The 13,238-nt window shown below is 41.8% G+C and overlaps 1 protein-coding gene across 2 annotated transcripts in view; it reads right to left on the minus strand.

Annotated features, from left to right (window-relative positions):
- Positions 1-9,966, minus strand: part of EPHA7 (EPH receptor A7) — a 209,752-nt gene extending 199,786 nt beyond the window's left edge. Inside the window, exons 1-3 of one of the 2 annotated variants that reach the window (XM_090036938.1) lie at positions 9,539-9,966; positions 5,123-5,187; positions 132-801 (exon numbers count right to left, since the gene is read on the minus strand). In XM_090036938.1, the coding sequence (XP_089893064.1) occupies positions 132-801; positions 5,123-5,187; positions 9,539-9,659 (856 nt within the window). In that variant the 5' untranslated portion in view covers positions 9,660-9,966. The remainder of the gene's footprint in view (positions 1-131; positions 802-5,122; positions 5,188-9,538) is intronic. The other variant, XM_090036928.1, reaches the window with a different exon arrangement.
- Positions 9,967-13,238: the final 3,272 nt, after the last annotated feature.

Here is a 13,238-nt window from a genome sequence, read left to right on the forward strand (position 1 = left end):
GGGATTTATAGATGCAGATGGTCAAACCACTAGAATGAGATGAACAATTTTTGGTGCAAAAATAATAAAAATGAGACTGAAAAACATACTCTATAATATAGGAGATTATAAAAATGTGTGTGTTTACTCACGTTCACATGTGTCTCCTTTTTGCTGGTACCCAGCCTTGCAGATACACTTTCCAATAGGCACTAACCATTCTCCTTCTGCACTACAGTGCATCTTAGGAGAATTCTCAGCTTCCTCTTCAGCGCTGCTGACACAAGTTCCTCGAACCTCAACTAGAGAGGAAAACTCTGAACCAGTCACTGTATCAGGAAAAATAGCTAAATTCTCAATAATGGACCAGCATTTCTTGTAGTAGACTTTGACAGAAACCAAAGCAATGCAGGCCCCTACATCCTGAAATGCAAGATAAAATCCTTTTTTGGACAAAGGTCCAATCTCTCTCACTTCTGTGTTAAGTTTCATTTTTCTCTCCCCAAGGTCACCTTGGGTGAAACTTTCGTCTGCTGCAATAGTGTCTATTTTTACATATAGATTTTCTCGGATATTCCTGCCAGTGTCGTAGTCTGTTTCATAATAATACAAGTTAAAAGTCTCTTTACATGTCCCCAGTACTCCAGGAAGACTGTTACAATCCCTCAAAGTGAATTTTAGTTCTACAAAAATCCTTTGAGCATTGCCTTTTGCAATCCAGTTAGTCCGAAGCCAGTTGTTTTGATTAGGTTCCATGACCTGGCATACCTGGTATGTTCGTATTGGAGTATAGTTTTCATCCAGTCCACTAATTTCTTCCCACTAAAGTAATAAGAAATAGTGGTACAAAGTTAACATGTTAACACATACAAAAAATCAACACGTATTTTAAAATATTCTGCCACACAGATCTGGCCTCCTTTCTTGTTTTAACAGTGAAGCATCATGAAACAAAGTATTGTTTAAATGTGTTTTTTTCCCTTCAAAATGAGAGGCAAATGGATTTTAGTGGATCTCTATTTGTTTCTTTGTCATGTAACAAGTACACTTCAAAAATATTTTTCTTATAGTATAAATCATTTACTGTTATATTACAAATTTTAGAAAATTTCCATAAAGTAAACCAACACATCGATTAATGGTTGGAATTGATAATACATTCTACAGAGTCAATGAAAACTCTACATGTGTAAAGACTAAAGAAGCAGGATCAAAAATAAATCTAAAAACAGGAATATCTCTTAGAAACTGTGAGCTCCTAATACTGTAGTACTTGAATACCAAACACACAGGCAAAGAGTACACAAGACAAACAAAACCAAGCCTTTAATCCTTATTTATAATTGCCTATGAAGTTATGATCTTTGCACCTTAATTACTCCGCTTGCAGTCCTCATGATGTTTCACCAAGAAAATGGCATTTTAAAAGAAAATATATATATATGTATATACATAACAAAGACAAGCATTCCATTTGTATCAGTTTATTTCCTTAGGAACACTTCTAGTCTGTTTTACAGTCCACAGACCTGAACCCGCAATGTTCACATGAATACTGCTGTTGACCATTGTTTAAATGATTTAATATCATTTCATTCAATGGACTCCACGCAGTGAGTGGGGTTACATATCTGAGTCAGGACTAGTCACAGGAGTAAGACCTTACATGTTCAAGACCCATTTTCTTCCCTTTTTTGGTTCCTCTGTTGCCATGGTATCTAGGTGCTAAAGCAGTAAATGTAGAGTAGTTCTGCCTTTAACAAAGCTAAGTACAAATGCCAGGGACAGAGTCAACCTCAAAACTTCCACTGCCATCAGTGGGCTAGGATTGGCATATTTGCACTGCTGTAAACTAGAAGCAGTGTCTGGCCCTTACAGTAATGATTAATTTCAAGCAATTCCCAATGACTAGCAGAGGTTGCAACTTCAATACTACTGGAATCTTTTTTAAGAGTTATAAATAAAATTAAGTGTTATCCTTATCTAAAGGCAAAGGCAACTATGGATCAAACCTGCAAAGCTTTTAACACTCTGGCTCCCCATTCAACAAAGTATTTAAGCACATGCCTAACATCAAGGATACTACCCACGCGCTTAACATTAACCATATGATTAAATACCTTATGGAAATCAGTTAGAGCGGTTAGTACCGTGCAGGATCAGGCCCCTTCTGATTATTCCCTACACTGTTATTCAGGCAGGAAAAGCAAACACTAAGACATTTGTTTTGCCAGATGATAACTTATATAGTATACAGTGCTTCACAAGCCTACTTGACAGCAAATGAGGCCATTTTAATTTGGGTCTGTTGCTCCAATAAGGTGTTGAGGGGAAAGCAGATACTGATGAACTGATGCTGGAAGTTATTACTGCAACTTATATTACAGTCATAAATGATGAAATGAACAGAAGCTGTAAATACTGAAATGTATTTAACAGAACTGTCATACTGAAATCTAAAATTATCTTAAAAAGAAAAAAAAACCTATCGTCATATATTTATGATATATGAATTAGTGATACCTGTTTCTCCCCTGTAGAGAGAAGTGTTATGACAGAATGGGGGAAATAAATAAATAAAATAAAATAAAATAAAAGGCAGGAAAGGAGGGCCTTGATTGGGGCTTTTGGCATGACAGTAATGCAAGAAAAAAATAACAAAAAGACACGTGATTTTGAGCTTTCTTGATCTTATTCTCAGTTAAACAGTGACTATTATATATGTATCTCATGTAAGCAATTTTCCTACTATTAAGCCAAATCCTGCCACCAGAAACCATAAAGTTACAAAAGCGTAACACATTTAAAGTCAATTGAGTTACTGTAGTGTAACCAAGAGCAGAATCTGACCTATTAGGTTCTAGAGCCAACTGTGTTCTGTCCTCCCTTTCCCCTAAAACCAAACTGATCATAAACAAATAAAACCCTACCCTACACAGAGTTTTCTATAATACAAAACAGAAGAACCAGAAATTCCATAGAGTTTGTTAAGAGCGTGCTACACCAACTAAATTAATACTGGAGATGCTCAGACGCTAGTCATGGATACCAGTACAAAATCCTAACATAACTTAGGTATCTCTTATCTCAAAAAATAAATTCTTATCAAAATCATATCTGAGGCTAACACTCAACATCTAATCTTCCGCATCTTTCAAAAACCATGGAGGAACTAACAGAAACAGTTTATATGCAATTATTGTTACGTTTATATGAAAAATGTCAATAGTCACAACCATAGAAATCAAGTTCTATGCAGCAGTCAGCCCTCTGCCAGGCTGCAAACATCTTTTGTTTTATAACTTGTGTCTATCAATATTTTAGGGTATGGTTGTATTTCTTGATTCTCAAACATATATTTGAGAATATATACCTCCTTAAATAATCGAAAAATGATCTGAGTCCTATATTTTACTTTTTTCTCACTTAACTTGACTAAATTATCTCTTGCTTTTGCTTTATTCATATTGTATATGGGTGAAAAAACAAGCAGCTCTCTTTCACTGCTGTATTACATTACCAATATTATATATAATAGTACACCAAAATATCTCTAGTGCCACACAGATTTGTATATGAAATATATAATTTAACCACCAAGGATGATATACTGTAAGTAGTCATGATGCATTTTTCTTGAGTTCTTTTTCTTTCATTTGTGCTTTTTCTTGATTTTTTTTTTCCTTGAAAGGCAAAAATTAAATGCAGATTAATTTAGAAAAATGGGGTTGTATTTTTTGTTCCAAACACTTATTAAATTGCACTTACTGTTATTTTAGAAAGAACTACTTTTTAAATCAACCCTGCTGACCATAATTCAGATGTTGAGTTCTCAAGTTTCCTTTGAAATTGTATTTCCAACTTTATTAACTAACATTTTTGCCATTTGTAGAATATTAGTCAACTTCCGTCATTAAGTATGTTGATTTAAGGGTGTGTATTTATCTCTATGCTACTACGGTAATTCCTTTCTTACTAATCTTTCAGACACCGCTATTAAAAGGTTTCAGTCGATGCAAAATGCTAATGCCAAAGTTATTACCCATCATAAGCATTCAGCTCATATTACATACTTTCAAAAGTCTTTAGACTTGTTTCCAGTTTTGCTTGTATTGATTTTACGATCTTGCTTTTAAACTAAAACACTTTCAGATTTTCATTCTTCTTATTTAAAGGATTTGTTACACTTTTATATCCCCACTCACACTTCACGCTCCTCTAGCTCCAGATTTCTTAATATGCTGAAGATTAAGGGCCTGATCCCAAAAGTTCTTATTCATGCAAGTAGTCCTGCTGAATTCAGTGAGACTGCCTGCATGTACAATAACTACCAAGTTACAATGTAAACACAATAAGGTATATTCTCTTTTCTTGAAATATTCTTCCTAAAAAAATGAGAGATGTGTTTTCCCCCCAACAACTGCTAAATAAAGGTGGAAGCTAGTTATTTTACAACTTCATAATATTATAGATGGTAAGTTTATCACTTTAAGGATGTGTTTGTACACTGATGTGATTCACAGAGAGTCTCAGAATGAGCCTGTTGTAAAAGTAACTGTATAGATACTGGAGGTAAACTTTACCACTAAAATTTGCATGGAGATGCAAGCTTCAAAAATTCTCAAAATCTGGGTATGTTTTTGGTTCAGACTTATCTTCAACATAAATGTTTACATTTCAGAGCCCTTCAACCTATACTTTTGAATTACAACAAATATGTTGTACATAAGTTACCAACAGAAACTGTTTTCTCGGGCATTTTCCACAAACAAATATCTGCTGCCTTCAATACTTATAAATAACAAGAAGGTTAAAAAAAAGAGATGTTTAAACTACTTTGGCATAAATACATAAAGACTTCTGGTTTGGCAAAAAAGGATTTACAATACGTAAAACTGTAAAAAGCTAAAACGGGTTTAGGTGAGGTAATGAAAAGAGTTTTTTCTTGTAATTAGCTCTCATATGTAGTAGATACTGTAACTTGAGGCATGCCTCTTTTCAGAGTAAAACCTGAACAAATGTAAATATTGGCTACAACTGCTGAGAGAAATTTGGGGGAATACCAGCTACTTTAAAGCAGATTGAAAACTTGCCTACGTGAAATATTTAGTAGTGTTTTTATGAGTTTTTTTGGAGTACTTACCCCATTAGGAGGAGACGAAATCCATTCCAATTCTGTCTGTTGTGCTTTAGAGTCCAGTAATATTACTGCAAGAAAAAAAATTTCCACTATGTATTAAATAAAGAATTTAGGAATAAAAAAGTAAAAGCCTAAATAAAAACTTTGTGGTAAACTGAACTAGATTTCTTCCCCTCGGTGAAAATTATTTGTTTCTTCATTCAATAAAATGTTCCTATGTTTATCACTGGATATCTGCTTGTCACTTTTTTTCAAAACATATATAAGAGATGACATCCATCTGTCTTAAGCAGAAATACGTAATCTTAACATCTGTATGCATCACTGTCTAGATGGTTACGCTTATCTTATTACCAAAAAGCTCACCCAGATTTTAAGGTTTAATTACATGGAGCCATATTTCTGGAATGTCTTTGTCCTATGAAGTTCAATTCCCATATACCTGTAATTAAAAGCCAGATTTAAAAAAACCATTAGAAATTATACCATTAGTTCAAATTGATACTGACACATTTGACCATACAATCTACTGCAAGTCCCACTCTGAAGTCAACTCTAGTTTTTGAATATTCAAAGGAAAGTATAATAATATTGATTAATGGATTAATTTGAAACAGTTAATATATGATGAACAGAATTCTACAAAATAAGGCTTTCATTTGTATAGCAATGTATATTTTCAAGAGACAATATATACAGGTTAATTAAATACAATTAATTGTATTGAAAGATTTGGTTCCATATTTTAATATGTACATACATATTAAATTGATTTCCTGTAAGAAGTTCTCAGTTGTCATACAGAGCTCTGTTATACAGACGCTATTTACTGGTAGAACAAATTAATGCACATTTTCCTGAAACTTACTCCAATACACAAATTGTTTAGTAAATATATATATAATGTCCACTTCCTTAAATATTGGATGAAATTAGATTGATGCTTTGTTAAATACAGCCTTGTGCTTGTTTTCAATTATGAACATCATTCTTATTTAAAACATACAATTGTATACATTTCCAGAAAATTTCTAAATGTCACTTAGGTATTTAACCTTGACATTTCTAAACTACTGCATGAACTATCTTGTTAAATCGCAATTAACAAATAATATTCTAGATATATGTTTGATTTAAACTTATTTTCCTGAAACCTCGTATTCACCAAATAACGAATCAAAGCACCACTTTTAAAAGAGAACTACACTCCGTTTTCAAAAAAAATTTCAAAATACATTATTTTATTTTTAAGACGTATTCAGTATTTTACGTACATCACTGTAAAAGAAATGTGTGTTAACAGTTGCATCTCTCTTAGTGTGTCCATTCAATTCCTTGATCGGATTTCAGTACAATTAACTTTTGTTAAGTCTTTGGGGTGAAGTCTTTACTTCTGATTCAGACCTTACTCTTAAAGATGATCTATTAAATCTTTTAAAATTTATCAGGACACCTTTTTTCTTGTGAATATAAAGAGTTCATAAGAAAGTACTACTGTAAACCATGAGTTGAAAAGAAAACTAGAAACGCCATTCCTGTATTTCAACAGGAACTAAAGCCAGTCAATCAAGAAGTTTGCTATTCTCTCTTTAAATAGATTAACTTCTTAATTAATTAATTAATCTAGCTATCCAGGGGCTTTAGCTAGTAACACCACCTAGAAAAGAATTGATGGTATGGGAGCATGTGTGTCCACTTGCTAATCAAGGATAAGGCTGATAAGCTGAAAAAATTTGTACCTAGTGAGTTTAACCCTTTCCTCCCCACACCGCTGCACTATTCCAGGGCCACAAATTTTGGAAATCTGGCAGCATTTGCTGAAAAAGTAGCCGAGGGCAATAAACACAGGAATGTCAATTCCAGAAGTGTGCATTGTGCTCCTCAATGCATTAAGTTAGTGGGAAAGGGCACATTTTGTTTTCCTCCGTGCTCTCGGTGGGCAAAACCAAAGTCTTACATTCAAAAGCATGTCTAACTTTGTCCCAGCTACACAGCGGGTCCAGTAAAAGCCTTCACCCTCGCCTCTGCCATCACTTCTGGACCATGAGGGCCACAATGTGGCTCTTCCACTACCAAAATGTTATAGGCATTTTTGTACTGTGGAGAAATGATTGTGGTGGGAAGGAGCAGTCTCTCACATACACACAAAGAAAGAGGCCAGGGTGGAGCTCAGGAGACTTTCCCAAGATGATGGAACCTGGCCAAGCCCACTAGGCCACCCTGGAGCTCACTGGGCAGATCTCAGAGGGAGCAGGAGGTGAGTGTCTCAACTTCTGCCCCGCTAGCTGCAGGGGCTTGCCAGACAAAAGTCAGCCTGGCTGTAACTTCCCTCAAACAGTGTCATGAAGCACCCAGTCAGCCCTCAGAGTCCTATACTTCATCTTTACCCCAGTTTAGTCCAAGATGTTTTCTTTACCTTTCTGCATCATGCAAAGAAAGGGGAAGGAAAGGTGGGACTTGGGGGGAGGGGGGGGCTGCTTTCCTCGGCTCTACTCTGCATCCACCCCCGAGCCGGCTGCGGGGGGGCACCTCAGGCATGCGGCAGGGGACGCGGGGAGGGAGAAGCCTCTCCCTGTCCCGGACTCTCCGACACAAGAGGACCATGAAGCAGCCGCATCTCGCCTCCAAGCGACCGACGCGGGATTCCCCCACCCCCCCCGCCCGCGCGCCTTCTGCTTCGGGGCTGCGCTCGCGCGGGGGGTCTGGCTTCGCTCCCCCTTGCGGCATCAGCGGCGGCCCCGGGCCAGCCCCGAGCCCCGAGGCGGGGGCTGGCGCCGCGCTCGGGGCTGCTTCTTCTCCCCCGGCCCCCGCCGGCAGCGCCCTCGGGGCTCGCAGGGAGCCCGTGCCTGCTGCTGAGGGCAACTCTGGGGAACTTCCCACCCCCCGCGGCCCCGCGAGCCCCGGCCGCCCGCGCAGCGCGGGACCCGGCAGCAGGTCGCAGCTCCGGGCGGCCGCGAGCGCCGGCCTCCGCTCCCCCCGCGCCGGCCGCTCCCCTGCGGGGCAGCCAGCGGGGCTCTGCTCCCGGCTCCCTCCCACTTTCCCCACTGGATTATCCGCTTTTTCCCCCAAAGTCTCTTCAGCTCAACTTTAGAAATGCTGCCGAGGACGGACGCGTGCCCCCCCCCCGGTCTTCTCTGAAGGCTCTTTTTTGAAACCTCAGCCTATAAATGGTGCAAATCAAAAAAAAGAGGAAGAAACACTGACGTATCTAGTTGGGGGCACCCCAAAATAATAACATAGAAATAAAAATCACCCTCTCCCTTCCTCCCCACCCCCTCCCCGACATTATTCTCCCGCTGTCAGATGCGAAGAGGATTTTATCCCTGGGGATAATCCCCACATTGACTTAGGGAACTGATTTTTCTTTGCGGGGGTGGGGTGGAGGGGGAAGGGGGGTCGCGTCAATGACTCGCTGATGGAAAACTGCCCGAGCTGTGTCCATAAGGAGAGCACAGGCCAGGCATCTGCTTGCTGGATGCGTGTGAGAGAGAGAGAGAAATTCACGTTGGCTGGATGTGATTTCCGATGCCCTGTCTGCGATACGCAGATGGTGCAAAAATATCCGCCACGCGCATCTCCCCATTCAGAGGTGCCTCGGGAGAGATGGCCGGGCAGCGCCGGGGAAGAGCGCGGGCTCCCCCCGCGTATACAAATACCCGCGGCTCCGCACATGTGTGCACGCACGCACACACACACAGGAGCACGCTGCGCGCACACGCACACACACACTCTCACACGCGCGCATACTTTGCGCGTACACAAAGACGCACACCCATGCGCACAAACACACGCGGGGACACGCGCGCGTATACAGATAGGCACACACGCATATACATACACGCGCACATATATAGATACACTACACACACATGCATATACACACGCATACGCACAGACACACACACACACGCATATGCACAGCGTATGCATGCAGGACAAGGGCCCTATGGCCATGACACACAGATGCCCCCTCTGCCCCGCAGCCCACATCCTCACGCCCCCCTTCAGCCCACAGGGCTCTGGAGAGCCCTAGGCCCGGGCCGGGAGGGAGGCAGCGGGGAAGTGGACTTCATCAGCCGCCCCCACCAAGCCATGGTTGCAAAAAAAAGAGAGTCCCTAACCCCATGGGGGAGCGTCCTGAGTCCTGCAACTCCGCTGCCGCCTGGCATGTGGTACCCGGCTCGCGTGCTCCCTGCACCAAGTCCAGCGGGTGCCCCCGGGAGGGGGGGAGCAGCCCCTCTGCCCCCACCCCCGGCTTTGCATCACGTGCGCTGATGCCCCGCAGCCTCCCGCTCCCCTCGATGAGGCGCCGCTGCCCCGACCCCGCGCGCACACACACACACGCCCGCGCTCCCCGCGGGCGCCCGCTGGCGAGCAGCCCCCGACGCCGCGCAAAGTTTGTGCCCGGCCGCCCCTCACCTTCCTTCGCCGCCTGCGCCTCCCCCGTGCGAGCCCAGCGGAGCAGCCAGACGGAGCAGACGATAATCCACGGAGGGAGCCGGGGCCGGACAACCATGGTGCGGGAGCCGGCTGCTTTCATGGGGCTGGAGACCGCGCGATCGCCGCCGCCGCTCGCCGGGCACCGCCACCCGCTGGAGGGTTTGCTCCGCTCGCTGCCGGCTCCTGTGTCTGCATGGAGCTGCGCTCCGCTCCTCGCTCGCCCGCCGCCCCTCGCCTCCCGATTCGCTCTCGCACCGGGCTTGCAGCCTGCGAGGCTCCGACTGCAGCCCGGCCGCTCGCGCCACACTCCAATAATATCAATTGGGGAGAGGGAGGGGGGAAGGGGCGGGCCCGGAACGGGGAGGGCGGCCCGTCCCTCAAAGTGACTGGCAGGCGCAGCCGGCCTAAGAGGAGCGGCCTCCCGCCGCCGGGGGCCGAGCTGCGGGTGGGAATGAATCGCTCCGGCTGCGGAGGCGGGGCCGGCGGCGGCGCCCAATGGGCCGGGGCCGGGGCCGGGGCCGTGCGCGGGTTGCTGCGGGTGCGGGATTCCCTTCAGGTTGTTTGTAGGATGCTTAGGCTAAGCGCCCTCTTCCCCCCGCAGCCTCCCTGGCGGGGGTGAGGTGCAGAGCGCTGCAGCCCCCCGGTGCAAATAGACGAGCATGCTGCCCGCGGCTTGGAGCGAGTCGGTGCCGCTCCGCCCCTCCCTCGACATTAACTTTGCTCATTCCTCCGTCCCCCGGATTTCTTTTCTGTGTGCGTGTCCGCGCCTCCCCTCCCCTCAGAGAAGTTCCCCGGGAGGCTGGCGGGTGGATAAAGCCTTCCGAAAAGTTCCTGACAACAAAGAAGCCCCCCCCCGCACCCCAACCTTCGGATTTTCAAACAAACTCTAGCGATGGCAGCAGCATCAGTGCTGACAACCAGCTTCCAAAAGAATGAACAGGAGAAAAAAAAAGTATCCAGTCCAACCCCCTCGGCATTATACCTTCATTGTTTCCCCGGTGCCTTACAGTAATATTTCAAAATGTTTCCCTGCCTCTGTCCATTACAAAGAGCAAGAACATGTTTTGTCCCCCCCTCCCCCCCCAAAAAAATCCAAACTTTCTTTCTTCGCTGTCTTTTATTTACTAAAACAACTGTCTGTTTAAAAAAATAAATACAAATCACCATGGGCAGGCGCCACACAAAAATGAGCTGTATCTTCAGCTTTCTGGCCCTTGTCCCTAAAAACTATAAAGGACTAGCTAAAGAGAACATAAACCGGGTGGCTCTTAGACATTCCCCACCCCCCCAAGGGTGTAATCTGAAACCAGGGGCATCCAACGAGATAATTAAAAGAAAGAAAAGCATAAGAGGAAAAGTGAAAGAAAGTAAAGAAAGAAAGAAACTCATCAAATCTTTGTTTGTCATAGTTCACCCCTACTGACTTGAGAAGTGCTCTTCCAAGCAGATGAACCATTATCGGTGACACCCAACCCTCCCACACTCTCCTTCTACTATACATCTGTATAGATACCTTGCTTCTTTAAAGGATGGCATCAGAAAAAAAGTTCCTGCCCCTAAAGGGAGACTTGAGAAAGCAGAAGTGTTGCTGACAATTGCGGTAGAGATGTTCTCTCTCATGGCCTTTGTCCGAGTAGAATACACAATCGTATTTTGTCAAACAATGGTGAGAGACAAAGTTGTGTTATTGAGGAAAGTGTCTCGGCTTTTCATAGGAGCTTATAGTAGGACACCAGAGGAAATGAAATGGTCTTCTCCTGCCGTTCCCTGTCTCTGCAATTCTCAGCTTGTTTTTTTTTTTTTAATTTCATAATTTCCATGCTGCAAGAAACATGTTATACTCTATCAGCTGTGTGATTTTTTTCAAGAAATCATAGCTGTGCCCTGCTAAAAGTTATAAAGAAAATGTAAACTGGATGACTGATTATGCCTTGGATGCGGATAAAGATAAGAAAACACAGGGAATGTAATTGTCACTCACTGACAAGATTATATGAGAATCTGAAACAATCCTTAAATAAATGGCTGATAGAGAAAATGATGTGTTATAAATAGAAATTTAAAATGTACGATTGTTTGGGGGGAGTTAGGTTCTTAAGGAGATAAAACAAAATCAGCGTTAAAAAAATCATATATTAAACACTGTCTGATAAGCAACCACCAAATCCTCCAGGCTTTCAGCACTTTCCCAGTGGTCTCCTCATTACTTCTGAGGTAGAGGTAGCCTTTAAAGTTCACTGCATCCCTTTCATCTACTGAGTAACTAATACTCACTGATGAGAATGTGAATACTTCTTAAATAAATTCAAGAAACTCTTTAATACAGTATTTTTGCATATGCAGATACCATGATTAATACAGGCAAGGTTGCTATCTGGTTCTGTTTTTCTGCTGTCTCTCCCTCCCTCCATCTCTGTCTCTGTCTCTCTCTCTCTCTCTCTCTCTCACACACACACACGCATGCACACACACACACACACACACACATACACGACAGAGGTTGTAACAATGAATTTGCTTGTACATTTTTTTAGACAGTTTTATTTGAAATCTATATGCACAGGTATTTTGTAATTTCCCTGCAATTTTTCATGAGTAAAGTTGGTTTTCGTGAAACATCAAAATGTCATAAGCTGTAATAATAACAAGGTGAAATATAAAAAGTCCTTAACTTAGTTAGTCCTCTGTAGTTTCCTAGTGGAACTGGTACTATTTTACTGCAATATCTTTAAGTCAAAAAGGCAACTTTCACCTACAGAGTTTGTGGGATTTTTTTGTTTGTTTTTGAAACTGATACCTAAATTGCAGCTAGAACTTGAGTTAGCTAAAGATGGAATCTTTTTAAGAGGAAAGTAATAATTGATGTTAAGGAATAGGATTCTAATTAGATTTATACATGCCCTTGGTGTAATACAACTAAAAACTTATTTTTATTACCATTTGTTTCATGTTTTACAGTTTTTCATATTATATTACATATGTAAAATATATAACGCCAATTTCATTATGTGAACATTGCTAAAGTACAATAATTTCAAAATTTAGCAGAAATACTACATGTAGCCATGTGTAGGTATGTATATGAAGCAGGAGAGAGAGAAATAGACAGAAAGTGAAATTACTGTATTTCTAAAAAAAAATGCCTCTTTTTTTTTTCTTGGAGCAGCTCCACTTTCAAATGATCTGTCTGTCTGATTACCAGAAGTTGAGCTAAAGCCAGTAGTTTCATGAAATCCTTTGTACATTTTAGGAACCTGATACATCCTGAAAACAGTAGTGGAGTTATTCATAGTTACATCAACAAAAACAGTAAAATATCTTGAAGCTTTCCTGCTTTTTTTCCTCCTCTTTATGGTCATATGGATAAGAAAGATATTAATACATCTAGATTACTCTGCTTCTAACACATGGAATCTTTATGTAATATACACAAAAGTTGAAACAATGTTATGCTAATTTAATTTTTCCTTCTCCCCTGCCTCTTGATAATGTTTCTTAAAACTTTATTTTATTCTGTAAACAGTACAGAGTCTCTTTGGTCTCATCCTGCTGAGTAGTTGCTATTTACCATGTGTGAACAAGAACAGATTATAAAAGAGGAAATATTTCCTACAAGTAAACTAAAATACCCAAGAGGAATAGACTATAATCATCAATTTTCACATAGAAATCCCTGAAA

This window comes from Crocodylus siamensis, chromosome 1, assembly GCF_052110815.1.
Source record: "Crocodylus siamensis isolate JL-2025a chromosome 1, ASM5211081v1, whole genome shotgun sequence".
Classification (NCBI taxonomy): Eukaryota; Metazoa; Chordata; order Crocodylia; family Crocodylidae; genus Crocodylus; species Crocodylus siamensis.